Source organism: Mustela putorius, unplaced genomic scaffold (genome assembly GCF_011764305.1).
Source record: "Mustela putorius furo isolate JIRA1106 unplaced genomic scaffold, ASM1176430v1.1 tig00003850_pilon_pilon_pilon, whole genome shotgun sequence".
NCBI classification, from domain to species: domain Eukaryota; kingdom Metazoa; phylum Chordata; class Mammalia; order Carnivora; family Mustelidae; genus Mustela; species Mustela putorius.
In genome coordinates, this window is record NW_025422002.1 from 10,533,422 (window position 1) to 10,559,487 (window position 26,066).

The 26,066-nt window shown below is 45.5% G+C and overlaps 1 protein-coding gene across 2 annotated transcripts; it reads left to right on the plus strand.

The window, feature by feature from the left end:
- On the plus strand, positions 1–25,817 carry TATDN2 (TatD DNase domain containing 2). Of its 2 annotated transcripts, none has more exons than XR_198428.3 (7): positions 1–402; positions 8,449–8,946; positions 18,261–19,139; positions 21,435–21,562; positions 23,050–23,233; positions 23,423–23,520; positions 23,644–23,782. XR_198428.3 is itself a non-coding variant. In XM_004738519.3 (7 exons), exons 1-6 carry the CDS (start codon positions 1–3, stop codon positions 23,782–23,784), a joined length of 2,232 nt encoding a protein of 743 aa, XP_004738576.1. In that variant the 3' UTR covers positions 23,785–23,812; positions 23,990–25,817. The 2 variants fall into 2 exon arrangements, 1 of the variants encoding a protein (XP_004738576.1); XM_004738519.3 differs by lacking the exon at positions 23,423–23,520 and adding an exon at positions 23,990–25,817 and having other exon boundaries at positions 23,644–23,812.
- Positions 25,818–26,066: the final 249 nt, after the last annotated feature.

Here is a 26,066-nt window from a genome sequence, read left to right on the forward strand (position 1 = left end):
ATGGCGTCTGAGCGGCGCAAGGTCAAGTACCACTGGAGCAGCACTTCGGAAGGGTGTCCCCGCAAGCGCAGCTGCCTCCGGGAGCCCAGTGATGTGGCCCCCTCCAGCCGGCCAGCTCCTACCTCTGCGTCGCGTTCAGGAGGGACCAGCAGCCCCAAGCGCCTGAAAGTCCAGAAGGAGGACGATGTGGTCTGCTCGCCGAGGTTGCCCTGGGGCTCATCCTGCCGCAGAAATACCTCCTCCTCTCATTCCTCTGTCCCAGGTGTGGGCGGGGCTGCCGCCAAAGGCTGCCTGATTCGGAGCACACGGGGATTCCTTTCGTCAGGGGGATCCCCTCTTCGCCCTGTCAACCCCTCTCCAGAAGAAATGGCTTCTCTAGAGGAGGAGGCCTGCAGCCTTAAGGTAGGTGGCTGCGACGCCTTGGAATCCGTGAAGCTCCTTCCACGTGGCTTGAGCTATTGGGGGAAGGAGACTAAAAAGGGTCATGTCCTTCAAGATCTTTGGGGTCTTCCCACAGGTCTGCTTATGCAAACCGGGGAGACCAAGGGCTTGGTCAGGGGTGGCCTACGGTGCCATGGAGAGGTTATTTTCATACTTGGCAGCACTTGAAAACTATTTGGAAGGTTTTAAAATGCTTGTGCCTGCTTCTCATTTCAATTTAATGGGGTTGGGGGATGGTCTGGGTCTCCAGATTTGTAAATCCTCCTCTAGAACTGTAAGGTGCAGCCAGGTTGGAGGTTCACTGCAGTAGAAGGTGTGGGTCCTCAGGAGACACAGACCTATTTGTTTCAGTTGTAAATTTAAGGCATTGTGCCCTTGTACTTTGAACTTCTCTGAGTCACAGAATTGAGAATGAGAATTTGGTTCTTAGTGCAGCTTTTTCCCAAAGTTAACGGTTCCTGGCACCCTGGGGTTTTGCTTGGTGGGTAGGGTAGAGTGTGTTTTGGAGTTCAGCTCAAACATTTAGTTCCCCATTGGGAACATGCAGGAGGGTTTCTCAGAGCAGGTACATTATGTCCACTGTTTCATTTTATATGAACTTAAAGGATGACATTTTTTCCAGTGAGGGAAGGTTGAACATGAGTCTGTGAGAAAGAGAAGCAAATGCAATTCATCTCTCAGTCAGCTGTTTCTCTGGTATGAGTACTAGCTAACGTTGCTGGCGCACGTGTGCGCTTCATCCACTCTTTCAGTCAGGTTTTGAGCAAATATTCATTGAGGGCCTAGATCATCACCCAAGTGTCCTAGTTGTGTGGGATTCTCCAGTAACAAAACAGAGATCACGGCCTAATTAGTTTGCATTCTGGATTTGGAGCTCTGGGCCTTAAGAGGTGAGGAATTCTGTATGTGGAGGAGTAGAGGAAAAGCCTTAGTTGGGTGAGATGGGCTGCCTTCAGATAAAGTGATCTTACAAAAGCAGTAAAAAAAGGCCCTAAGGAAAGTGTCTTGAAACTTCTACTGAGTGGTTAGATTATGTGCAGCTGAGAAACTAGGCTGTTGTTGGCTGTTTATCCTGGGGAACTCTTAGATGAAGTGCTCCAGGTGTTTTCACTGTGGACCTCACAGAACTCTTGGTATGGAACATGATTTTTTTTTTTTTTTAAGATTTTATTTATATACTTGAGAGAGTATATGAGGATGGGGAGGGGCAGAGGAAGAAGCAGACTCCCTGCTGAGCAGGGAGCTCAGCATGGGATCCCCGGACCCCAGGATCATGACCTGAGCTAAAGGCAGATGCTTAACCCACTGAGCCACCCAGGCACCCCTGGATTTTTTTTTTATACAGTGATTTCAAAATCTTTGTCTTTAGCATAAAAATACATTTTGAATATGACTCAAAGATAAGTAAATAGGGGACTTTGCCATATAATTTAATCTTGATAAACTTTAAACTTGATAAAGTTTTTCACTTGATTTAGGGCAAAGCATGAAATAATCTCAGTTGATTACAGTTGACTTCAGTGACAAATAGAGATAGAATGAAGCCTTTCGGGAAGGGCAGGAATCTGCCTAACCTTTCAGGTGTGCTGCATCCCAGGCTCAGGCTGACCTGCAGACCAGGAACCAAGATTTAAAGGTATAGCCTTTAATCCAGGTGGGTCTAATTCTGTCATGGACCCATCTTTATCTTATTTATTAGGCCTGCGGGGTGTTTTTTGCCCAAATCAATTTAATGGTTAAACATGGAGCAGTGAGTAGTCCAGTCCTGCCTCAGAAGTTGTGGGGTTAGGGGCACCTGGGTGGGTCAGTGGGTTAAAGCCTCTGCCTTCGGCTCAGGTCATGATCCCAGGGTCCTGGGATCCACCCTGCATCGGGCTCTCTGCTCAGTGGGGAGCCTGCTTCCTCCTCTCTCTCTCTGCCTGCCTCTCTGCCTACTTGTGCTCTGTCAAATAAATAAATGAAAATCTTAAAAAAAAAAAAAAAAGTTGTGGGGTTAGTGCCTTGCTTTTTAGTTAGTAAGCTCTAGAGGGTTGCTGGGTGCCAAGGACTCTGTTGGGTTGTGGAGCCGTGAGATGGCTTTTAAGGAGCACACATCCTGGTGGGAGGGCTTGAGAAGTCCCAAGACGGCCTCATGATGTGCTGTGTGCAGCATGAGAGCCCAGAATGGAGAGCTAGGTAAAGGGCCGATTGCAACAAGGCTTCAGTAGCTAAGGGAATTTGCATTTTATTCTAAACCATTAGAGAGTTATGTAGAGTTCTATACACAGGGAAGGCAGGTATGCATTTTTGAAAGATCACACATGTTGAGTAAAATATGGGGATGTTGATATTATTAATCCTAACTGGCCCTCTCTAGCACTGCGAAGGGCTCTGCCTATGATGTTTGTTAGTTTGAAGACAAGGTACAGTACTTGGTTTATCTTGATGAATTACAAAATGCCTTTCTTATCTTTCCGTCTGTACATCTTTTTCTCATACTCTGAATTATGTCCAACTCGTTTTTCTAGTAAGTCCTAAGTCTTGTCAGCAAGCACAGCCCAGTGGTGCTCACAAAAACAGCATGTTCTTGGTCCTTCTAAGGTCCCCTCATTCCTACTTTTTACCCACCTATCCACCTGTTCTTCAGCATTTGCTCTCTAAATTTTGAAGGGTAAATGCTTGGCTTTGTTTGTGGGTCCCCCATTATCTTTCTGCTCCCCAGCTTTAGTGCAGAGGTCTCGGCTAGGTCGCAGAATATTCAGAGGGGAATGTTTTGGCTTTGGTAACAAGGCCACAGTCTGGGTAGCTTATAAATGTATGTTATGTATATTATATACTTATATATTATATACTTATTATATTATACACATATATTATACATATATATATTATAATATATACTTATATTATATACTATACTATATGTATATTGTATATTATATATTATATATAACTTATGAAATGTATTTCTTATAGTTTTGAAGGGTGGAAGTTTGGGATCAGTGGGCCAGCAAGGTCAATTGAGGGCTCTTTTCTGGTTTGTAGATTTCTCTTTCTGTCCTCACATGGCAGGGGGGACAGGGGAACTCTCTTGGGGACTTTCAGATAAGAGCACTAATCATGTTCATGATGGCTTCACGTTCATGACCTAATCACTTCTCAAAGGGCCTAATACCATCCTCTTGGGGTTACATTTCAATGTACGAACTTGGGGGGACCCATTCAGACCATAGCTAGACTGAGCAATTTGGATTCCCTAGAGATTGCTGCTGGCCAGCCTCTTGCTGTTTGTTCCTTATTTCCTCTAGGACAATTGTTTGAAAGGTTTTCTTAGGTTCTCATGGTAGCTGATGATCTTTGTTTCTTCTGTAGAGAAAGATTAAATTTGTCTGTTGTGAGCACCTTCACCTACCTTACATTATTAGTCTTTAGTATGACCTTCATTTCCGCTTCACTTCAGGGAAGAAAGACGGGAAGGGAAAACTGGAGCATTTATGATGTGATAGACTTTGATCAAATAGGATTCTCAGTGTTTGACCCATAAGCTCTCCCATAATCCCGAGAGTCTTGTGAAATAGGCAGTATTATCTTTACATGTCAGTTAACAAATATTTATGTATTGGTTAACAAATATTTGAACACCTAGTATATGTAGGTGCAGGGAAAGGAGACTCAGAGATGTTAAGTAACTTGACCAAAGCCATCCAGCTGGTATGTGGCCAAGCTGTGCTATCTCAGATCAATGGGACTTCAAAGCCTGCATTCTTACCTCTGCGGCCCTCTGAGTCTCTGCTCTGTCCTAGCCCAGTGTTAGCTGAGCGATGGAGAGACTAAGAGGGCAAGATCCTTCCCTTGAGGAGTCTCTGCAGGGTGGCACAGCCCGGACACAAGAAGCCATTGTATATCTTGGCTTTCGAATAACAGCTTTCCTCTGTGATCCTGGCTTCTGCCTCTTCACCCAGCAGATGTCCGGTGCTTGGGTGGAAATCCATGCTAGGGGTTGTAGCTGCGAACAGGAAGGCAGTGGTTGAGGCCTGAATAGTCCTTCATCACTGAGCACTGTGTGCACTGTTGTAACAGGGGCATTTGAAGTACCAGAGGAATGAGTGACTAATGTTGAGAAAGTCCTCACAGAAGAGGTGCCATTATAATTCTCCTGACAGACGAGGAGGAGGAGGAGGAGAGGACATTTCAGGCAACAGAACAATGTGTGTCCAAAATATGTCAGGAAATGCTGGTCTGAAGTGGTTGGGATATGACTGATTCCTGAAGGTCGTCACTTTCCTTTTCTCCAGCACACTTTCTCATTCCCGGGCACCTTGGTGTATGGATAAAGGTGGGAGATGATGCTGGAGAAGAAGTCTGGGGTCCAGCCTGTGAACGGCTTCTGATGTTAGGCTCAGATGTTGGGGATGTTTCCCGTGGGCAAATGGAGAAGCACTGAAGGGTTTTTATTTTTTTAATTTATTTTTTATTTTTAAGATGTACTTATTTATTTATTTGACAGAGAAATCACAAGTAGACAGGCAGGCAGAGATAGAGGCGGAAGCAGGCTCCTCGCTGAGCAGAGAGCCTGATGAGGGGTTCTATCCCAGGACCCTGAGATCATGACCCGAGCCGAAGGCAGAAACTTAATCCACTGAGCCACCCAGGCACCCCAGCACTAAAGGGTTTTAAGCAGAGGTGTGATGTTGGCAGATTTTAGAACTCCTCTCACACACTGTGGAGAAAGGATGGAGGGAGTAGGCAGGGAGCTGGGTACGAACCGTTGAAACCATGTAGGCTGTCAGTGGTGAGGGCAGGAACAGCATCTCCACTGAATCTTTCCCTCCTTCCTTCAGAGATGCATAATTCACTAAGCAGTAGTGCCAGGAAAGATAAAATCTCTCCTGTTTGAAGCCAGGTGGTTTGTCTCTGCTCTTGAACTGAAGGCCTCATCTTTGCCTTTATAGCCTCCTCTCCACTTCTGAAAATCTTGAGTGACCTGGATCCAGTTCAGGTCCTTGTGGTCTTTGACATCACAGCTTTTGCTACTGTTGCTCAATTTTCGTATCTTCTCTATTCTCCCTTGGTTTCCAGGATTTTAGGGGGAGCTTGAGCTTGCCCCGTTTCTGCCACTTAAACGCGCCGTGTGGCAGCTTCCCTCTCTGTATGGGAGGGATGACAGCCATGGCAGCTCTGGGAATTGTAAGGCCACATGAAAACATAAGGTATGGGGGCACCTGGGTGGCTCAGTTGGTTAAGCATCTGCCCTTGGCTCAGGGTCATGATCCCAGGATCCTGAGATGGAGTGCTGCATCTGGGTTCCTGCTCAGTGGGGAGTCTGCTTTTCCCTCCCTTCCTCTCTCTCTCTTTCTTTCTCTCTGTCAAAAAAATAAAATCTTAAAAAAAAAAAGGAAAACACAGGATAAGTTGTTCTAATTCTAACCCTTCTCTCCCCACAGTTCACTACCACCTGGCCTTCACTACCAGGGTTGGCAAACTGATGGTCCATAGTCTGAACGTGGCCTACTAGGTCCTCAAAAGTATTCAGTATTTTGGAGATTTCACATTAAAAATATATGCCTCCAGCCCACACCTCTACCTTGAACCGGAGACTCGAGTGACCCACTTCGACTTCCGCACTTTTATTCCCTTTTCCTGTGTTCTTTCCCTCTCTGGCACTTCTCACTCTTTAACATAACATATATTGCCTTTCTTCTGATTTTCCTTTCCCTCGTCACCTAGAGTAGAAAGTTCAGTAAGCAGGTGTTTTTTTAGGTTTCGTTGTATGCTAAGCTCACATGGATGCTAAGCAAGTGTGCCACAAAAACTGCTGTTGAGATGGAAAACAATTCAATTTGAGATCTCATGTTTTATATGGAAAACTGGAATCCACGACTCTGGGTCTGTACTTGCAAGTGGCAGCATTTGGTTTGAAGTGAGGAGCTGTGACCCTGATCAAGGCGCAGGGCCTCCTCGGTATGTTGTGGACTTTGTCTTCCCATGTAGTGCTCTGCCTGCCCTGGGGCGGGGGTGGGAGGGCAAGGACAGGGGTAACTGGTAGCACAGGCAGAGGTGGAGATGTCAAAGAAGGGATTTGGGGCCTTCAAGGATGAGTAGGAGTTTTATCAAGTGTAAAATGAGACTGAGGTGAGGGCATCACAAGCAAAGGAAGTTAGGTTTGCCTGTGACAGTACCATGGCCATGCCCGAGGATGGCAGGTGGTTGGCAGTAGTGAGAGAAGCAGGCTGGGAAGTTTTGACTGTATCCCGTAGGGCATGCCCAGGGAGCCTTCAAGCTTGTTTTTAACGTTTATTAGAATTTCGTCATATGGAAAGGTGTAAAAAAAGGCTTATCATCTTTCCCAGATAATCCCTATAGACATTTTTAAAAAATGTCCACCACGTTAGAAAATTGAGACTCGGGCATCTCGGTGGCTGAGATGGTTAAGCGTCTGCCTCTGGCTCAGGTCATGATCCCAGGGTCCTGGGATCAGATCCCACATCGGACTCCCTGCTTAGCAGGGAGTCTGCTTCTCACTCCCCTTGTGCTCTCTCTCTTTCTGTCAAATAAATAAATAAAAATAAAATCTTAAAAAAAAAATTGAGGGGCGCCTGGGTGGCTCAGTGGGTAAAGCCGCTGCCTTCGGCTCAGGTCATGATCTCAGGGTCCCGGGATCGAGTCCCACATCGGGCTCTCTGCTCAGCAGGGAGCCTGCTTCCTCGTCTCTCTCTCTCTCTCTCTCTCTGCCTGCCTCTCGGCCTACTTGTGATCTCTGTCTGTCAAATAAATAAATAAAATCTTAAAAAAAAAAAATTGAGACTCAGTGTTTTAAAATGAAGGTCAAAGACACCTTTCCTGTCCATCTCATCGAAGTGGGTAGCTGCCAACAGTTTGAGTACTTGTAGTAAAAAAATACTGTGCCACACTACTGTCTAGATTTCCATATGTCAAAAGGCTTTTGTAAAAAGATAATATGTATTTCTTGGAAAAAATTCAAATAATATGAGAAGTCTATAAAATAAGAGCGTAAGCTTTTTTGTGTAACCACTTTCTTATTGCTGGACATCTCTTGGCATAGACTAACTGAGAGAAAAAAGGATCAGCAAGCTTAGTGTGGAGTTATTTCTCTGTATAATTGGGAGGGATTTAATACAAATGAATTAGCAGTGTGAGTTGCAGGGACTGTAGAAGGCCTTGGGATAATGGTCAATCTAGGTCATTGCTGGGGAGATTTGGACTTCACTGCTTTTGAGATGTTCTAGTGATAGATCTGTGGAGTGTTCTTACCCCAGGCTGGCATTGGATTGGACCTGAGTTTCATAGTAAATTAACATTGAAAATAAATAGTCTAGCTCCTGGAATGAGTAAGTGCTCAGGGGAAGTGAGGAAGGGGCTGAGACTTCACCTGTGTTTCTGAGGAGATGAGTAAGAGTCAGGGCATAGTTCCAGTCTCTGGACTGACCCTGGTGCATTCTCTGGGAGACCAGACACCTTCTGTCACCGAGGTTTTGATTTGGGGGAAGGAATTTGAAGGGAACTTCAATAAGGCCTGCACTCTGCCCTTAGGAGTGTGATCTCTGTCTGTCAAATAAATAAATTTTTTTTATTTGGCCCTTGGGTCTCCTCGACTCGTAGATGTGGCATTGGGTTAGCTGGTGTCTAGAGACTCTTCTGGTGCTGAAATTTTGAGCTGCTCTTTTGCCTGTGTGTGTTCTCAAATGTGCCGTTGTCCTTGGCTTCAGGGAGCTTAGAGTCTTGTGTTACGAGACTGCTCATCTCCGCTCATTCCTGCCTGATGCAGTGCGAGGGTAGTACCTGGTGAGCATGAGAAAGTGAATAACAGGAAATGGCAGCAGTTCAGGCCCTTTTACAGTGACACTTCTCAGTGGGTTGGGATGGAAACCTCGGGGAGAGAATCTTAATTTTAGCTACTGTCACCTTCCCTTTGATTGGTATAGCCGCCATTGATTGATTCCTATACATAATTACCCTGTGGGTAACCATTTCACGAACTGTGATTTCTACCCCCCCCCCCACTTCCAGGTTGATTCAAAGGATAGTTCTCGTAACTCCACGAACTCTGAATTTGCAGCTGAAGCGGAGGGTCAGAATGATACAAATGAGGAACCAAACAAGGTGCAGAAAAGGAAGAGGGATCGATTTCGAGATCAGGGTTCTACAGTGATCTACCTGAAGGCTATCCAGGGCATCCTGGGAAAGTCGATGCCAAAAAGGAAGGGAGAGGCTACCACGAGGCCAGTGCTGAGCAAAGGAGAGCGTCCCAGCCGTGGAGAAGAGCCAGTCAGGAGTGTCACTGTGTCTCCTCCTCCAAAAGGGAAAGAGTCAGCCCCGGAGGTGAGAGCAGAGGACGACGAAAAGGCTGAGCTGGAGAGGAGCAGCTTCTGCGACAGGAGAGTGGTGATAGACCCTCAGGAGAAACCCAGCGAGGAGACAGCTGGTGCCCGAAGGACAGTCCTTGACAAGCACTCTCCAGCCCTTGAGTTTTTGGATGACTCTGACTCTAATTTAGAAAGCCAGAAGGTGAGCTGAGCTTATACCAAGCATGGGGGTTTTTAGTTCTGTTGATGATACGTATTTGTTGTCTTTCTCATTTGATCCTGAGTGTTACTCGTTAAAAGCAGCACTTTACTTACCAAGGACTCCAGGACAAACTGATGGTCCTTTTCTTCTCTCTCTCTCTTTTTTTTCCCAAAGATTTTATTTATTTGAGAGAGAGAGAGAATGAGAGGGAGAGCGAGCACCAGAGGAGGGAGGGTCAGAGGGAGAAGCACACTCCCCACTGAGCAGGGAGCCTGATGTGGGACTCAGTCCTGGGACTCCAGGATCATGATCTGAGCCAAAGGCTGTCACTTAACCAACTGAGCCACCCAGATGCCCTGATGCTTCTTTTCTAAAATACCTTTCAGAGTTACTAAGAAATCTCAATTCAGTGCTTTTTTTTTTTCCTTTTTTTAAACTTAGAATTTATATGTTGTTAGGATATACATTTGCCTACCCTAACAAAGGCCAAAATAACAGTGACTTAAAGACAATAGAAGTTTGGCTTAAGGAGCAGGGACTCTGGTGTCATCTGTCTTGCTGCTCTGCTACATCAACCCAGTCTCTCAACCCAGTCTCCGTCTGTGGTCTGAGTCGCTGCTCTGATGGGACCCTGAGGACATTACTTTGACATTCCAAGCAGTAGAAAGGGGAAAAGAGAAGAGGAAAGTATGCTTCCTCCCATTTAAGAGTTCGACTCAGAAGTCCACATCACTTTTGCTTTTAGCTAGTGACGGGAATCTAGAAACCTGGCCAACACCTAGCTGCAAGGGAGTCTGGAACATAAACTTTCATGTGGGAGACTTATCCCCAAGTCACTTTTATTGCTCTTGAAGGAAAGAATGGTATTGGAGGGAAACTAGCAATTTTTAAAAAAAAAGATTTTATTTATTTATTTGACAGAGAGAGAGATCACAAGTAGGCAGAGAGATAGGCAGAGAGAGGGAGGGAAGCAGGCTCCCCACTGAGCAGAGAGCCCGATTCGGGGCTCGATCCCAGGGCCCTGAGATCATGACCTGAGCTGAAGGCAGAGGCTTAACCCACTGAGCCACCCAGGTGCCCCGGAAACTAGCAATTTTAAACATAGTTTATGCCTGGGCGAAAAGGCTGTTTTACCCATCTCTGCTTATCTTTACATCTCCTTGAATCTCGTTAGCTCTTTCTTCCAGCATTTATCTTCATATTTCTAAATAATCTTGCACTGTGTATTGATTTTCTAGTTGCAGAAATCTGTGGACTGCCTACTTAGAAGAGGAGAATTTAGTTCTCCACACTAACTTTGGCAGCACCATACCCCTGAACCTGTCACCTCTGTTTCTAGCAGCTCCCCATGTTGTTGTCCTATAGTTTCTGGCTAAATCTGTTGAAAGTTGATTTTCCCCACGTTCATAGCAGAATCATCTAGTATACTCTGAGCACATTTCCTCTCGTACAAAGTTTATCTTCTTGGAGATCATCATTGCCATGTTTTTTCCTTTAGTTTTCTCTGTACCTATCACTGATTCATCCCCAAACTGCTTGTGCCATAAAATTCTCCTCAAGGTTGTCAAAATAAGTAGTCCCATTTTTCTTCTTGGAGGTATACTTCTCTGGATTGTTTCCTTAGTATTCCCATTTTTCCTGTTTCCTTTCATTTTTGGTTTGGTTTTTGGTTTGTGAGTAATTAAGGTGAGTGTATATAATAATACATACTATTTTTTTCTTTTTTTTAAACATTTTATTTTTTTGACAGAGAGAAACACAACGAGACAGGGAACACAATCTGGGGGAGTGGGAGAGGGAAAAGCAGGCCTCCCACCGAGCCGGGAGCCAGTTGTGGGGCTCAATCCCTGGACACTGGGATCATGACCCCAGCCGAAGGCAGATGTTTAATGACTGAGACACCCAGGCGCCCCCCCCTTTTTTTTCATTTTTTTTTTTTTTTAAAGATTTTATTTATTTATTTGACAGAGAGAGAGATCACAAGTAGGCAGAGAGGCAGGCAGAGAGAGAGGAAGGGAAGCAGGCTCCCCGCTGAGCAGAGAGTCCGATGCGGGACTCGATCCCAGGACCCTGAGATCATGACCTGAGCCGAAGGCAGTGGCCCAACCCACCGAGCCACCCAGGCGCCCCCCTTTTTTTCATTTTTGACACACTTAATTTCTAAGAACACTGATGTTTTGAGTATTCCTTTTTTAAGAGTATCCTGTTCTTGTTTTGAGGTTATTGTGCCTTCTCTGGTCTCTTCGAGAATATTACAGGTTTGTTTTGAAGTTTTCTTTTACTTTCTGCACTACTTTTTCTCTGAGTTTCCTTCTGATTTTTGTCTTTGTTTTGTTTTGTTTTGTTTTTTTCTTTTTACTAAGTATTTTGGTTTCTGTCTTATGGTAGGGCTTTCCTGGGATGTGTTGGTTGTCCATTCATATTTAAAGATGGAACTTTCAAAAGATGATTGGAAGTTCTAAGTGTGTGGATGGGCTGATCAATGCTGGCTTGAACAGAGGATGATGACACTGGGTAGTTTTATGGGGGCCCCAACTGGACTGGTGGCTTCATTATCAGAGCCTGCTCAGTGTCCCTGGGCGAAATGCTCAACTCCCTCACCTAGGAGGCACCATCTGGCTGGTGCTTTTCTGAGAGTCAGGTTGAGAGGAGTACCTGGGTTCTCACTGTCCAACATGCGATGGTCCCTCAACCTTGATTGTATGTCCATTGTTCTTAATTATTCCATAAGCTCCTTGGCTCATCTTTATCAAGTGTGAACGGTAGTCTTTTGCTGAATGGAGAAAAGGCAGACCCATCTATAGAGGATGGGAGCAGGGATCTCGGGATTTAACTTCACAGGTTTCCAGCTCATTCTCCTGTTTTCATCTCCAGTTTCACCTTCTTTTCAGAGGTCTGCTACCTCCAATTCCTGAGCCTTTTGGGGGGTCTTGTACGGTGACTCAACATGTTTCTGGGTTTTTCTCACTGCAGACTTAGCTTTTGGCCATCTGTGATCTGCTTATCCAGTAACTGTTCATCTGTCTACTCTCTATCTCTAGCAGCTGATTTTTACCTAATTTGCTTTTCTGTTTTTTTCTTTATGCTTTCTCTTTGTAAGTTTATGCCTTTTGCCTTTTCAAGTTGGTTCATACACACACCACACACACACACACACACACACACACACACACTTTTTGAGACCATGCACACAGCAGGTGAAGGAACAGGGCAGAGGGAAAGAGAGAATCTTAAGTCGTGCCTGGTGTGGGCTCAGTGTCATGATCCTGAAATTGTGACCTGAGTCGAAATCAAGAGTTGGGTGCTTAACTGAGCTGCCCCCATTTCCCATAATTTTCAAAGGGTTTTTTTTTTTTTTTTTTTTTTGGACAGGAAGGACAAAAACTACATGGGTTATATTTAACTGGAAATCCCAAGAACCATAGGTTTTGTAACCTTTTTCTGGTAACTCTGTGATGGGTGCGTTTCCTGTTTGATGTTGATCATGATCTTGTTGGGCTGCCTAGAATTCCCCTTGTATGGATGAACCTTCCAAATCTACACACCTGAACTCCCGTTTGTCAGGCTGGACATTTAGAATGTCTTTGTTAAGTATATATTGGGAGGCAGCATAATATGGTAGGTAAGCACTAGATGTTGGGATCAAATAGTTTGGGTTGAAATTCTGGCCACCTGAACTGTGATCATGAGAAAGCCACTTAATCTCTTTGAGCCCTAGTTTATTCTGTGTAAAAAGTCACAGTTCTTGAAATATTGTTATGGTTAAACAGAGGTCAGCAAACTTACTCTGTAAAGGGTCAGATAATATTTTTGGCTATGTGGGCTGTATGGCCTCTGTTGTAACTATTCAGCTCTGCTGTAGTAATGTGAAAACAGCCAGGGACAGCATTTCAGCGAATGGGCCTGACTGTGTTCCAGTGAGACTTGGTTTACACCAGTAGACAGTGCATTGGATTTAGCCTGCAGGCCAGTTTGCCGAACCCTGAACTGATGCATGGAAATGCTTTGCTCAGTTCTTAAGTGTAAAGTAAGACCTCAGTAAATGTAACTTTAAATTTTACCATGTTGCTGAGATTGTAAGGCAGTCATGAACATAGGTAATGTCCTATTTTCTCAAAAAGAAAATCCAAGGCTCCTGAGTGTCTTGGTTAAGCGTCTGGCTTTGGCTCAGGTTGTAATCCCAGGGTCCTGGGATCAAGTCCCACATTGGGCTCTTTGCTCAGCAGGGAGTCTGCTTCTCCCTCTGCCTGCCATTTACTCCCACTTGTGCACTTGTGCACTCGTGCACTCTCTCTCTCTCTGGCAAATAAATAAATAAAATCTTAAAAAAAAAAAAAAAAGAAAAGAAAAAAAATCCAAAAACCTTTTCTTGGCCAATTAGACCATATAAGCCTTTCAAGGACTTAGATGACATAATTATCAGTCTTTTTATGGTATGTATTTTTAGTTACATGTGCATTTTTAATTTCATATTTTTTTGCCACTCTGCCTTTTTTCCCACTCTCACATATCATTAAATAATTTTGTGGAAACTTCACATATCTTTGACATGGTTTTTGTTGTCCCTAGAGTTCCTTTTTGAGTCATGTAGTGTGTTTTATGGAACTTCCCTGATCATAAGAATGAGAGAATCTGACCCAGGTCTGAGATGGGATGTGGGAATTGGTGTTTTTAAACAAATACCCCTGGAAGATAGGTTTGGGAAGCAACTAGAGGATGTCATTTACCCTTGCTTCTGATTTGGAATTTTAACTTATTTTTATTTTAACTTTTTATTATGGAAAATTTAAAACATTTATGAAAATTATCTAGGGGTGCCTGGGTGGCTCAGTCATTAAGTGTCTGCCTTTGGCTCAGTTCATGATCCCAGGGTCCTGGGATCGAGCCCCACATTGGGCTCCCTGCTCAGTGGGAAGCCTGCTTCTCTCTCTCCCACTCCCCCTTCTGTGTTCCCTCTCTTGCTGTGTCTCTCTCTGTCAAATAAATAAGTAAAGTCTTAAAAAAAAAAAAAGAGAATTATCTATATACCTGTCACTTGTCTTCAGCAATGAATTCACTGCTAATCTTGTCTTTTTTCTCTATGACTTTTTTTTTTTTTTTTTTTTTTTAAACAAAACAAAACAGGCTCCATATCCGACCTGGGGCTTGAACTCACCACCCTGAGATGATAAATCACATGTTCTATGACTGAGCCAGTCAGGTTCCCCTTTCCACAGATTATTTTGAAGCAAATCCCAATTACTCTATCATTTCATCCATAAATATTTCATTGTGAATCTCTAAGATATAGTGATCCTTAGAAAAAAACAAACATAATTACAATTTTATTAGATCATACACACACACACACACACACACACACACACACAGAATCCGTAATAACAGTGGTCCAGTCATTGATTTAATAATCCTGTTGGATTTATGATATTTTTAATTTGTTTAAAACAGTATCCAAATAAGAGCCATATGTAGCAATTTCTAAATATCCTAAGTCTCTTAGTCCCTGTAGATTCTGTCTCCTTCCATTGTGATATAATTTTTTGTCATAAAAAATAGGACATTTGTTTTGTAGATTTCTGTAGCCTAGATTGTGCTGATGAGATGTAGTACTTTTTGAATCCGTGTTTAATTCTGTCCCTGGAAGTTTATCCCCAGTTGCCAGTAGCTGTTCCTATTACACTCAGGCAGCTTGTGGTTTATTTTTTCTGGAAGTGTATTTTGGGATTGCTACCATGAAGCAAATTCCAATTATTTTTCAGGTTACTTTCTGAATAAGTAATACTTTTATTGTTCAAAAATGAAAAATAAAATTTATTTAGTGAAAAGTCAAATCAATAAAATCTTAAAAAAAAAAAGGTTTGTCCAGTGGAACTGTGAGATCTTATCCCCCAGATGTAAATCTGGTACATCTCTTTGTCTAACCCTGTCCCTTCTTTAAAACATAGAAAAGGGAAAAGGGGAAGTAGGAAATCTTCCTGTAAGCATCCAACATTAGCTTGGTTGAATTCTGTTTGGGGTCATTTGTCCTCACATAAAAGAACCTATATTGTCTAAAACAGGAGACTTTGTAAGAATTGGAATATAAAATGATGCCTCCTGGGCACCTGGTTGGCTCAGTTGGTTGAGCATCGGACTCTCAGTTTTTGGTTCAGGTCTTGATCTCCAGGTCCTGGTATGAAGCCACGGTTTCTGTGCTCAGCAGGGAGTCTGCTTGATATTCTCTCCCCCTCTCCCTCTGCCTCTTTCCCCTGCTCCAACTTTCTCTCTGTCTAAAATAAATAAATCTTGGGCGCCTGGGTGGCTCAGTGGGTTGGGCCGCTGCCTTCGGCTCAGGTCATGATCTCGGGGTCCTGGGATCGAGTCCCGCATCGGGCTCTCTGCTCAGCAGGGAGCCTGCTTCCTCCTCTCTCTCTGCCTGCCTCTCTGCCTACTTGTGATCTCTCTCTGTCAAATAAATAAATAAAATCTTTAAAAAAAAAAAAAAAATAAAAATAAAATAAAATAAATAAATCTTTAAAAAAAAATGCCTCCTTTCTGGGGGATTATTTTTGGGGACAAAACCTTACTCTCTGTTTGGGTACCTTTTGTAATTTTAATCAGATCAACTTGTTATTTTAAAAAATGATAGAATTTTCAAGAGCTGGATTGCAAAAATGGTAGTTGCATGTTACTGAATGTGATAATCGTTTCAGCTTTGAGGTGTACATATACAAAAGTAATGATTCTAGTATGTCTTACTGAAAAAAGGGAAAAAATCTTGTTAAGTCCTGGCAATACTGCATTTTTAAAATTTTCTGGGTTGGTAGAAATTTCCACCATAATTAAGATAGTATTTTGAAGGATTATTCTCCCTTAAAGATTAACTTTTTAAAAACTTATTTATTTTAGAGAGTGCATACACATGTGGGGTGGGAGGGGGTGGTAGAAGAGGGAGAGAAGTAGAAACCCCACTGAGTGTTGAACCTGATGCAGGGCTCCATCCCAGGACCCTGAGATCATGACCTGAGTTGACATTGAATTGGTTGCTTAACTGACTGAGACACCCAGGCTCCCCAAAACTTTTTTTTGTTTAAAGTAAGCTCTCTGTCCAGCGTGAGGTTTAAAATTGCAACCTGAAAATCAAGAGTTGCAAACAAGCACCCCTAAAAAACTTTTTATCGGGGGTGCCTGGGTGGCTCAGTGGGTTAAGCCTCTGCCTTCAGCTCAGGTCATGATCTCAGGGTCCTGGGATCAAGCCCTGCATCGGGCTCTCTGCTCAGGAGGGAGCCTGCTTCCTCCTCTCTCTCTGCCTGCCTCTCTGCCTTTTTGTGATCTGTCTGTCAAATAAATAAAAATCTTAAAAACAAAAACAAAAACAAAAACTTTTTATCAGAAATTTCAAACACACTCAAAGTAAACAGACTAGTGTTAAAAAATCCCCCAGGTGCCCGTCACCCAGCTTCAGGGGTTCAGATTAAGTTTTAAATGTGCTGCAGTTTAAGTTATGTTGCATCCTGGGAAAGATTCTTGTTTGGATATTTTTGTTGTTTAGGAAAGGGGTAGCAGGAAGAAAATCTAAAATTGGGAAATATCATATGGGAGGTTTATAATTCATTAACATTTTTGTTACCAGTATTTGTTTCCTTTTGGAGTGTAAGTAGTGGTATGGAAGGTTAATACAGACAGTAGAAACAAAAAATTTTGTTCCCATTTTAAAGAGGTAATCAGTTTATCCATCATGCTTCTTTGTAGTGAATTTTTTGTTATGTGAATTATATTTGCATATACAAATATTTTTAGGAAAAGAGTTTTGTAAGTTGTTGCTCTAGCCATCTGGTCCCTGTGGGCATAGATGGTTTTGTAAACCAAAAGAAACGAGGGTCCTTAAACGGTCTTCCTTGCATGAGTTGAGACCCATGTTTTTACTGTATTTCTCAGACTTGATTTGTATCCAAACAACATGGAGACTTAAATACTGAGTCCTTGGGGACCTGTTGAATCACAGTATCACAGAAGAGGGTGGGGTAGCCTTCAAAAGCCCCCAGCTGGTTCTGATGTGAAACTAAATTCAGGAGCCATTGCCCCATTTATTCTACAAATTAAGTCATCAAATATTTGTGACTGCAGTATGCTAGGCACTGTTGTAGGTGCCTGGGAGACATGAGTGAAGAAAATGAAAATTCCTGACCTTGAAAACTTCTGTTCTAGCAGGGCTAAATTGATTTAATGTAATGTATAGCTGGTTGATCCATCTATCATTGCCAGCAGTGGCTTAAACTAAATGTTTTATTTTGCTCTCAGTTTTGTGAGTGAGGAATTCAGAAAGGTCTAGAAAGGGCAGGTCTTGCTCAAGGGTGAAGGTGGTATTCTCCCAGGTGCTTCTGACACTCCAAAAACCTGGCAGGGCTGCACGGGCAAGATGCTCACTCATGTGGCCGACAGTTGAAGCTGGCACCTACAGGTGACCTCTCTAGAATATGGTGGGTGTCAGGGAGGTCTGGTGTCTTCCTGGTGGTTGGCTTCCCTGTGAGGAGCAAGCTGACAGAACCAGGAGGAAGCCCCTTGGCCGGTCTGACTGCTGCTGTGTTCTGTTGGCTACAAGTGATTCATGGGATTGGCCCAGGTTCAAGGGGAGGGGAGGGCTCACAAACCCCACCTCTCAGTGTGGAGTAATGTAAAGAGAATTTGCAGACATATCTTAAACCTACGATGACTGTATGGTTTTGCATTTGAAATGTTAGAGTAGAGACATATTAGAGATGAGATGTGTTGGGCACTGCTTTTCTCTAAAATCCCCAGTATACATTGTGTTCTAGAGAACAGTTTTTCTCCAAAGGGATCATTCAGAAAGGGAGTACAGGTTTAGTATCCCCTTTGAGGATGATACTTTTTTTTTTTTTAAGATTTATTCATTTATCTTAGAGTGAGAAAAGGGCATGCGAGTGGTGGGGAGAGTCAGAGAGAGAGAGACTCTCCAGCAGACTCCCTGCTGAGCGCAGAGTGCCGCACAGGGCTTGATCCCATGACCCTGAGATCATGACCTGAGCAGAAACCAAGAGTTGGGTGCTTGACTGCCTGAGCCACCCAACTGCCCCTAAGGATGGTATTCTAAGACTTTGGTTGCAAGTTTAGCTATTTGGTTTGGTTGCAAGTTGTAGTCTGGCTCACATTGTAGAAATTAACAAGGAAACCAGGCAACAGAGTAAGATAAGGAGCTAATGCAAAGCCTTCACTGTGGCCAGAAAAACAAGGCAGAGTTTATGTTCCACTGATGACCGTGTATGAAAGGCTATCTTCACACTGGACGGCTCACCCATTGGTTTTGTTTTCTGCAGCCTAAAGAGAGGGAGGTGGTGATAGAGCACACCTCTTCAGGAAGTGACTGGTCTGATGTGGATGAGGTCTCCACAGTCAGATTCTCTCAGGAGGAGCCCAGCTCGCTGAAAGTCTCCACAGTTCCGGAGCCTTCTGCCTTCCCCACAGACTATGTCATGTACCCGCCTCATCTGTACAGTAGTCCGTGGTGTGACTACGCCAGCTATTGGACCAGCAGCCCCAAGCCTTCTGGTTACCCGTCTGTGGGCAGCAGCGGTGGCGACCCACTGCAGGTCGGGAGGAGCATCCGGGGCCTCCTGAGTGATTATTCTCCTCACTCTACAGTGAGCTCCCAGAACACCTCCAGAGACCAGGAGCTGACCGAGGGCAGATCCCAGAACTCTCGTTCATTTCGTTTCTCCAGAAGCTCAGAAGAAGAGGTGGAGGAGAAAAGAGCACTCCAGGAGGAGGCACCCCCTCGTCCCTGTGGAGGACATGCGTCTAGCTCCCTGCCAAGGAACCATCGGGAGTCAGGCCTAGAGGGGGGTTTCATTGATACCCACTGTCACCTGGACATGCTGTATTCCAAGTTGTCTTTCAAAGGGTCCTTTACCAAGTTCAGAAAAATTTATAGCAGCTCCTTCCCTAAGGAATTTCAGGGCTGCATCTCTGACTTCTGTGATCCTCGGACACTGACAGATTGCCTGTGGGAGGAGCTATTGAAAGAGGATCTGGTTTGGGGAGCCTTTGGCTGTCATCCTCATTTTGCACGTTACTACAGTGAGAGTCAAGAGAGAAATCTTTTGCAAGCACTGAGGCACCCCAAGGCTGTGGCATTTGGGGAAATGGGCTTGGATTACTCGTATAAGTGCACCACGCCTGTCCCAGAACAGCACAAGGTAATGAGGCCCTCCTTGGTTTGCACATGGTTTCAATTCCTCATTCAATTGCTGAGCCTAACAATAAAAGTTTCTGTGCTTTGGGATCTAGAGAATTTAGAACCCTTAAAAATAAAATTGCTGGGGCGCCTGAGTGGCTCAGTGGGTTAGGGCCTCTGCCTTCAGCTCGGGTCACGATCCCAGGGTCCTGGGATCGACCCCCACATTGGGCTCTCTGCTCAGCGGGGAGCCTGCTTCCCTTCCTCTCTCTCTGCCTGCCTCTCTGCCTACTTGTGATCTGTCAAATGAATAAGTAAAATTAAAAAAAAAAAATTGCTTTTGTCCAGACCATCAAGATGTCACTTGCCAAATGCTTCACCAACTATTTCTTTACTCTTTATTAGGTAGGAGAGGGGGATAGTTACTCTGTGACATCTTATGGCTAATGATGTATATGGCAAGACATTTGTTTGCTTTCTTCTTGGGAAACAATCAGTTTTACGTTTGTTTAATTAAACTGTATTTTTATTCTGGTTTTAAAGTTAAGTGTGTCCCTAGAAAATATTTGGAAAATACAAAACTGAAAGGAAGAGAATTTCCCATCCCACCAGAAATGACAGCTACTGCCATCTTACTCTGTATTTTTTGAGCATAGACATTTGGCAGGGGAAGGGTGGTTCCAGCATTTCAGTATAAGTTTCTGAGTTGGGAAGGAGCAGGAGAAGGAGAAAGACCCTCCTACCTTGTCACTTCTCAGACTGCCAGGTTGCCTTTGTTGTAGAGTTTATTGTGTGCAGTTTTCCTGCTGCTGCATGATAGGCTGGGTCTGCATGCCCAGTGTGCTCCAGGCCCTGGTGAGCAGGTGCATGAATTCCAGCCTGGTCAGAATCTAGCAAGCTGGCTTTCCCTTTGGCGCTGGGCCAGCCTCTGCTGTACACTAATACTGTGCCTGCCCATTGCTACTGGCATCTGTGGTTAATTGTGAATGAAGAGAGGGAATCTTCTAGAGGCAGAGGTTTCTTTTTTTTCTTTTTTTTAAAGACTTTATTTATTTATTTGACAGACAAAGATCACAAGCAGGCAGAGAGGCAGAGAGAGAGAGGAGAAAGCAGGCTCCCTGCTGAGCAGAGAGCCCGATGCAGGGCTCAATCCCAGTACCCTGAGATCATGACCTGAGCCGAAGGCTGAGGCTTTAACCCACTAAGCCACCCAGGCACCCTGATGCAAAGGTTTCTTAATTTTCCCTTCACCAAAGAGAAAATTCAGAGAAGGTATGGTACTCTTCTGACAAAGCAGAAGACTCCAGATCTTAATACACCTTTGGGAGACAGAGATTCCAATTTGAATAGAGTTGTCTGTGGCAACAATAGGCATGCAAGACTTAACAGTTAATTTAAATATGAAACAATTTCAGGTGTTCAAATACATCGGAAGGATCTCATTTATTTATTTTTGAAATGATTTTATTTTTATTTGAGAAAGAGAGCACGAGCAGGGTGGGTTAGAGAGAAAGGGAGAAGCAGGCTTCCCTCTGAGCAGGGACCCTGATGCGGGGGCTCAATTCTAGGACCCTAAGATCATGATCTGAGCTGGAGGCCGATGTTTAATGTACTGAGCCACCCAGGGTCCCAAAAGTAAAATTAAGAAGAAATAAAGAAATACAAGAAGTAAAGAAAGTTTAAAAAATGAAGGTAGTAATTAGTACATATTCACCTAGGATATCTGACTTTGGTTGAGTAAAGAAAGTAAGTTGGAGAAAATACATAATTTCCATTCTTTCAAGTATTTGAGCACCTTCTGAGACGAGGTATTTTGCAGAGGTGTGTGTGTGTGTGTGTGTGTGTGTACAACTTTTTAGAAAATGTGTGGAAGGCGATTACTTCTTGAGAGTGGGGATAGAGGTGGGGACAGTGAGGGGAAGAACACATAACTTAACCTGAGCCCTGCCCTGCAGCCCCACGTAAGCCTGGCATAATGGTTGCCATGTGGAGCAACTGGGTTCGTGTTTGAATTGTGGGGCTCCAGCTTACCCATGGCAGATGACTTGATCTCTCTTGGAGCCTCCTTTTCTTGACTGCATGGTGAGCTAACAGCAGTCATTTACCTTGGGGTGCTTATGAGGGCTACGTTAATAATACACCTTAAATGCTCTGAGCACCTCCTATGGTAAGCACCCCGTAAGTGTGGGCCGTTCTTATAATTCCGTAGTCTACAGAATTGGAGACTGGTGGGGAGGTTGCCCATTGGCCTGGATGTTGTGGGGATGTAACAGACTCCTGACATGGTTCTGACGGGTGTCCCTTTGCCTTCTCCCAGGTGTTTGAGAGGCAGCTGCAGCTGGCCGTATCTCTGAAGAAGCCCTTGGTGATCCACTGCCGAGAAGCTGATGAAGATCTGCTGAACATCATGAAAAAATTTGTGCCCTCAGACTACAAGATCCATAGGTTAGAAGGCTGGAGCTTCAGTGGGCAGATGGAACGCACACTTCTTTCTGTGCAGGACATGAGTTGGAACAAGGAAAATTCAGGAGAAGATGATAGTATTAGGTCTTTGTGATGTACTATCTTCTCTAAAGCTTAAGTATTAGATTGAACCATATGAAATTTCTGATTTTGACCATTTTTTACTTACAAAATGGTAATTTCATAGGGTTTGAGCTAATAGCCACAATCACTGGTGAGCAAGAAGGGGACTTTCGTGACTCCCATATCCCTGGTGGCAGGCACAAATGGAGTCTGTGCACTCAGAAAGGAGGTCTCTTGATCTGGGGAGAGACCACTGTGTTGTCCAGTGACTTAGCACACAGAGAATATTCCAGGGCACCCCCAAAGAAATTCTTTGCTTTTTTGAATTTGAAAGTTCATCCCCCCCCCCCCATTAAAGTCAGTATGTATTTAATCTTAATTGTATGTAGGGGCTCTTAAGTTTGGTGTGGTGAACTTGATCTACTGTGTGCCTCTTGCGGGTGTTGGCTCATGGCCCCTGGGAGCAGCCGTGGGAGGCAGACAAGTCATCTGGTGACTTTAGCGGATCCCAGGGCTGAGGGGGGCATAAGGTGCTGTGGGAGGCGAAAGAGGGGCCATTAGCTTAGCTTTGCTGGGGAGCGGCTAGGAGGTGATGGCTGGGCTGGCTCTTTCAAGATGGGTGAAAAAGCAGAGTCTAGAACCCAAACCAGTTGTTGACAGGCAGCGGAAGGTGGTGGGCTATCAGGCCAGACTGCTTTCTTTCAGGTGTCCCAAGCAGAGAGTGCGACCTCTCTTGACTGTGGTAGCACAGGCCAGAGATGAGGTACAATCCCTTGGCTCTTCTGGATGGGTGGGTTGGTTTCTCATGGCTTTGTTTTGGGATGGCTTTGAAGGAAGTCTCACAGCAGGGCAGGTAAACCAGGCTAAGATGGCTCAATGGAAGTGTTGTGGCTGGAGGAAGCCGTGAATTTTCATATTGGTTAACAGTATTTTGTGTACTAAGAACATGAATAGTTAACAAATTCAGAAAAGATTGCCCTGTAGTGCCATTCCCTAATATCTTCCCTTTTTTGTTTCCTTCCAGTCCATTTGACTGCCAAACATAATTTTTACCTATTGTCATTGTGATCTTAGCGGGGCCATAGGCTTTAATTCTGCTTCTCTCCTTGTGCTGTAAGCGTACCCTGTCCCTGATCATTCCCTCTTCTCTGTGGGGGTCACTTGAAGCGACTGTGGAGGAGTGGGCGCTCTGATGGGGTGACTGCTGAGAGCTTCAGTCACCAGGAGTCTCCTTGTCTTACTTGGAACCAGCTCTTGTCTGGCTACTGTGGAGTCCTTCCCTTGGATGCAGTCTTTGTGTTTCTGGGACTCTGTCCCCAGAAGAGACTGAGAGGGGAGTTGGGGGCTGTTGCAGAGGGCGCTGTGAGAGGGACCCTGACTTGGAAACCCTCCCCTCCCCTCCCCAGGCACTGCTTCACTGGCAGCTACCCGGTCATCGAGCCCCTGCTGAAGCACTTCCCCAACATGTCTGTGGGCTTCACTGCTGTCCTGACTTACTCCTCGGCCTGGGAGGCCCGGGACGCTCTGAAGCAAATCCCACTGGAGAGAATCATTGTGGAAACGGACGCTCCCTACTTCCTGCCCCGACAGGTAGGGGTGTGATCAGGCTAAGCTGAGGCGAGGGTGGGTGGTAGGGGGCCGGTCACCTTTGCAAGGTTGGCAGGGCCAGAGCCCGTGACTTCCAGGTCTCCTTGGCTGTGTAGATGTCTCCTTGTTGTGGCTCTGCAGAACCAAAAGTCTAGGGGGCTGAGAAGCTGAAGGGTAACCACTCTCTTCCAGGCAGTGCAAAGCCCTACCCTGTAGAGGGTAGTCCAAGGAAGCGTGGGACCCTGCTCACCCAGAGCCCCCCATGACTAGGACTCTCCCTGCACCTGCAGGTAAAGGGGTCTCTACAGGGCAGCCCCAAAGAGGTCCTTGCTGGGGAAGGGCAGGGAGGGGGGTCTGTGTCATGGCTGTGAAAAGAAGGCACAGTAATGTTCTGAATGTTTGATGTCTTCCAGGTTCCCAAGAGCCTCTGCCAGTATGCCCACCCAGGCCTGGCCTTGCATACGGTTCGAGAGATTGCAAGGGTCAAGGATCAGCCGCTCTCCCACACCTTGGCCACCCTGCGTGAGAACACCAGCCGCCTCTACAATCTTTAAGCAGAGAGAGTGCGGTCAGGAGAGAAAGGTCAGACTAGAAAAGGTCATAAAGATTACATTATAGGTTTTTAAAAAATCAGGACAAGAATAGGTTTCTCTGCATTTTCTTAATGTAGAGAATGTGAACATAGAGAGCATTAAGCCTGATCTATCTCGAGTGAACTTGGTTTGGGACCTTCTTCCTTTTCTCTTCCCACCCCTCCAGGATGACCCAGTGGCCTGGCAGAAGAGGGTCCCAGGTCAAGGAGGTGTCTGGAGAGCCTACTGGAACAGAGAAAAGCAGGACAGGATGTTCTTAAGGCTCCACTTGGGGCTGGGGCGGGCGTGCAGCGGAGCGGGATGCCAGTGAGGGGTGACCCCAGGGCGGTCAGTGGAGAAGGAAGAGGTCGAAAGGAGGGCGTGGCGCATCTGCCAATCCTGATCCCTGTGCTCTGTGACCTTCGGCTCCTGGTGGTTCTCGGTTCTGAATATGAACTCCCAAGTAGGAAACCTCCTCTGGAGCACATTGGCTGGAGCGCCGTCTCAGAGGTTTACAGTACCGCCACCGCGAAGTCCTCCCCATCCCTTCCCAGGATGAGTCTTCAGTTTGGCTGTCCCATCGCCGGTCTGTTCCATGTCGGCGTGGGTGGAAGACCTCGGCTGTTGGCCTCACCAGCTCCGCTGCCGGCGGCGTAGAGGGGTTGGGGTCGCTCAGTATCCAGGGATGTCCTGGCCGACAGGGATCGGGAGGGGTGGGTGCCTCAAGAAAGAGGTCTTCTTATGGGAGAGCACCCCAGAGAAGGGGTTTCTGTTTGCTGGAGCCCCTGGGGCCGCAGCTCGCTTGTGTTTGACTGAGATTGGTCCAGTTTGCGGTGGATGCGACCTCCCACTCTGCTGTCAGGGGCCCCTGCTGCCCGTTCCTCAATTTTTGCCCCATTCTCCTGGAACACTGGACCAAGAATACTCCTGTTTGACCCCATGGGACAGCCCCCTGTGTGCCCCACCCAGGTTGAGAGGTAAACCAATTTAATTCTTCAAAACTCTGCAGGGCCACTCAGCCCCAGTCTCCAGCCTGTGCAGAACAAGCAGGCCTGGGTCTGCCTTCCACTCCCCTCCCGGGGCTCTCCCTGGCCTTTGCCTCTCTGTGTCCTTTCTCCATATTGGAAGTGAGAGCCTCTCCTTTGACTTTGGAGCTGTCTGGTCATCAAGTTTTCAGCTCCGTTCTGTTCCCTGCTGGTGTATCTGTTACAGGCCCTGGAAGGTTGTAATGGTCAGGGGTTACGTTTGAGGACGCTCTGCACTTTGTCTAAAAGGATCCTTTACTCTGATCTCCCACTGCGAGACAGGACACCCTGAGCCCCTTCTCTGTTTCCTGGAGGCGAGAGGCTTAAATCATAAAACCTATCCCTTAATGCTGGATTTCTCTAGGTGTTTTCAGAAGGTGCATCTGAGCCTCGCAAGCAAAAAGGGAACAGACTCAACATTTCCTGTCTGGTGTTTCTGTTTGGCCTGGTACGCCTGTCACTGGCCTGGGAGGTAGGCCTTGATTCACGGTCCACCTTCCACAGGTCAGCCGTGGGTTTTCTGGGCTTCTTGTTTGCCAGTGGGGACTTGTCCTCCTGCTTGGAGGAATCAGAGGACTGAGTATTTCAGAGTGCTTTACTGTCGCCCCAACGAACTGCAGCCTGTCCAGCCCCTTCACCACAAGCCCTGTACGTCAGTACTGCCCATGCTGGTAACGGATGGGCCCTGCTCTGGAGGGTTCTAGGGGAGGACAGAGTGGATGTCCCCAAGCCTTTGTGGCCTCCTGCCAAGGTAAAGCACAAGGTGCTATATACTTTCACCTCTAGGATTTAAGATGGTCATTTCTGAGTGTCACCAGTGAAACACGACTGGTGTAGGTGCAAAAGCCGGTGGGCACTGTATTTGATTCAATTTTTGGCTGGCTGACGTGATTGTGTTTGCTGTGCTGCTGGAATGCATCTGTATCTCCCCCCACCCCCTGCCCCTTTTGGCCATCTCTTTCTGTAAATAAAGTGATTGGTCTTCAGCCAGCTCCTGTGCTCTCCTTGTTTGGTCAGATTTCTCAGAGTGACGACAACAGTTAAGTTGTTGTAACCTGAGAATCCTTGTAACCCTAGAATCCAAAGGTCTGGAGAAATTTTCGAGTGTACATGTGTGTCTCTGCAAAATTAAAGTGGTAGTAAGAATTGGGGCACCTGGGTGACTCAGTTGAGCGTCTGCCTTCGGCACAGGTCATGATCCCAGAGTCTTGGGACTGAGCCCCACATTGGGCTCTCTGC

Bases quoted from the DNA above. Each gene is read 5' to 3' on its own strand.
- TATDN2 (XM_004738519.3), top strand. From the start codon at position 1: ATGGCGTCTGAGCGGCGCAAGGTCAAGTACCACTGGAGCAGCACTTCG. The intron at 8,947-18,260 runs GTGAGCTGAGCT...TGTTTTCTGCAG, and splicing joins CTAATTTAGAAAGCCAGAAG to CCTAAAGAGAGGGAGGTGGT. The intron at 21,563-23,049 runs GTTAGAAGGCTG...TCCCCTCCCCAG, and splicing joins TCAGACTACAAGATCCATAG to GCACTGCTTCACTGGCAGCT.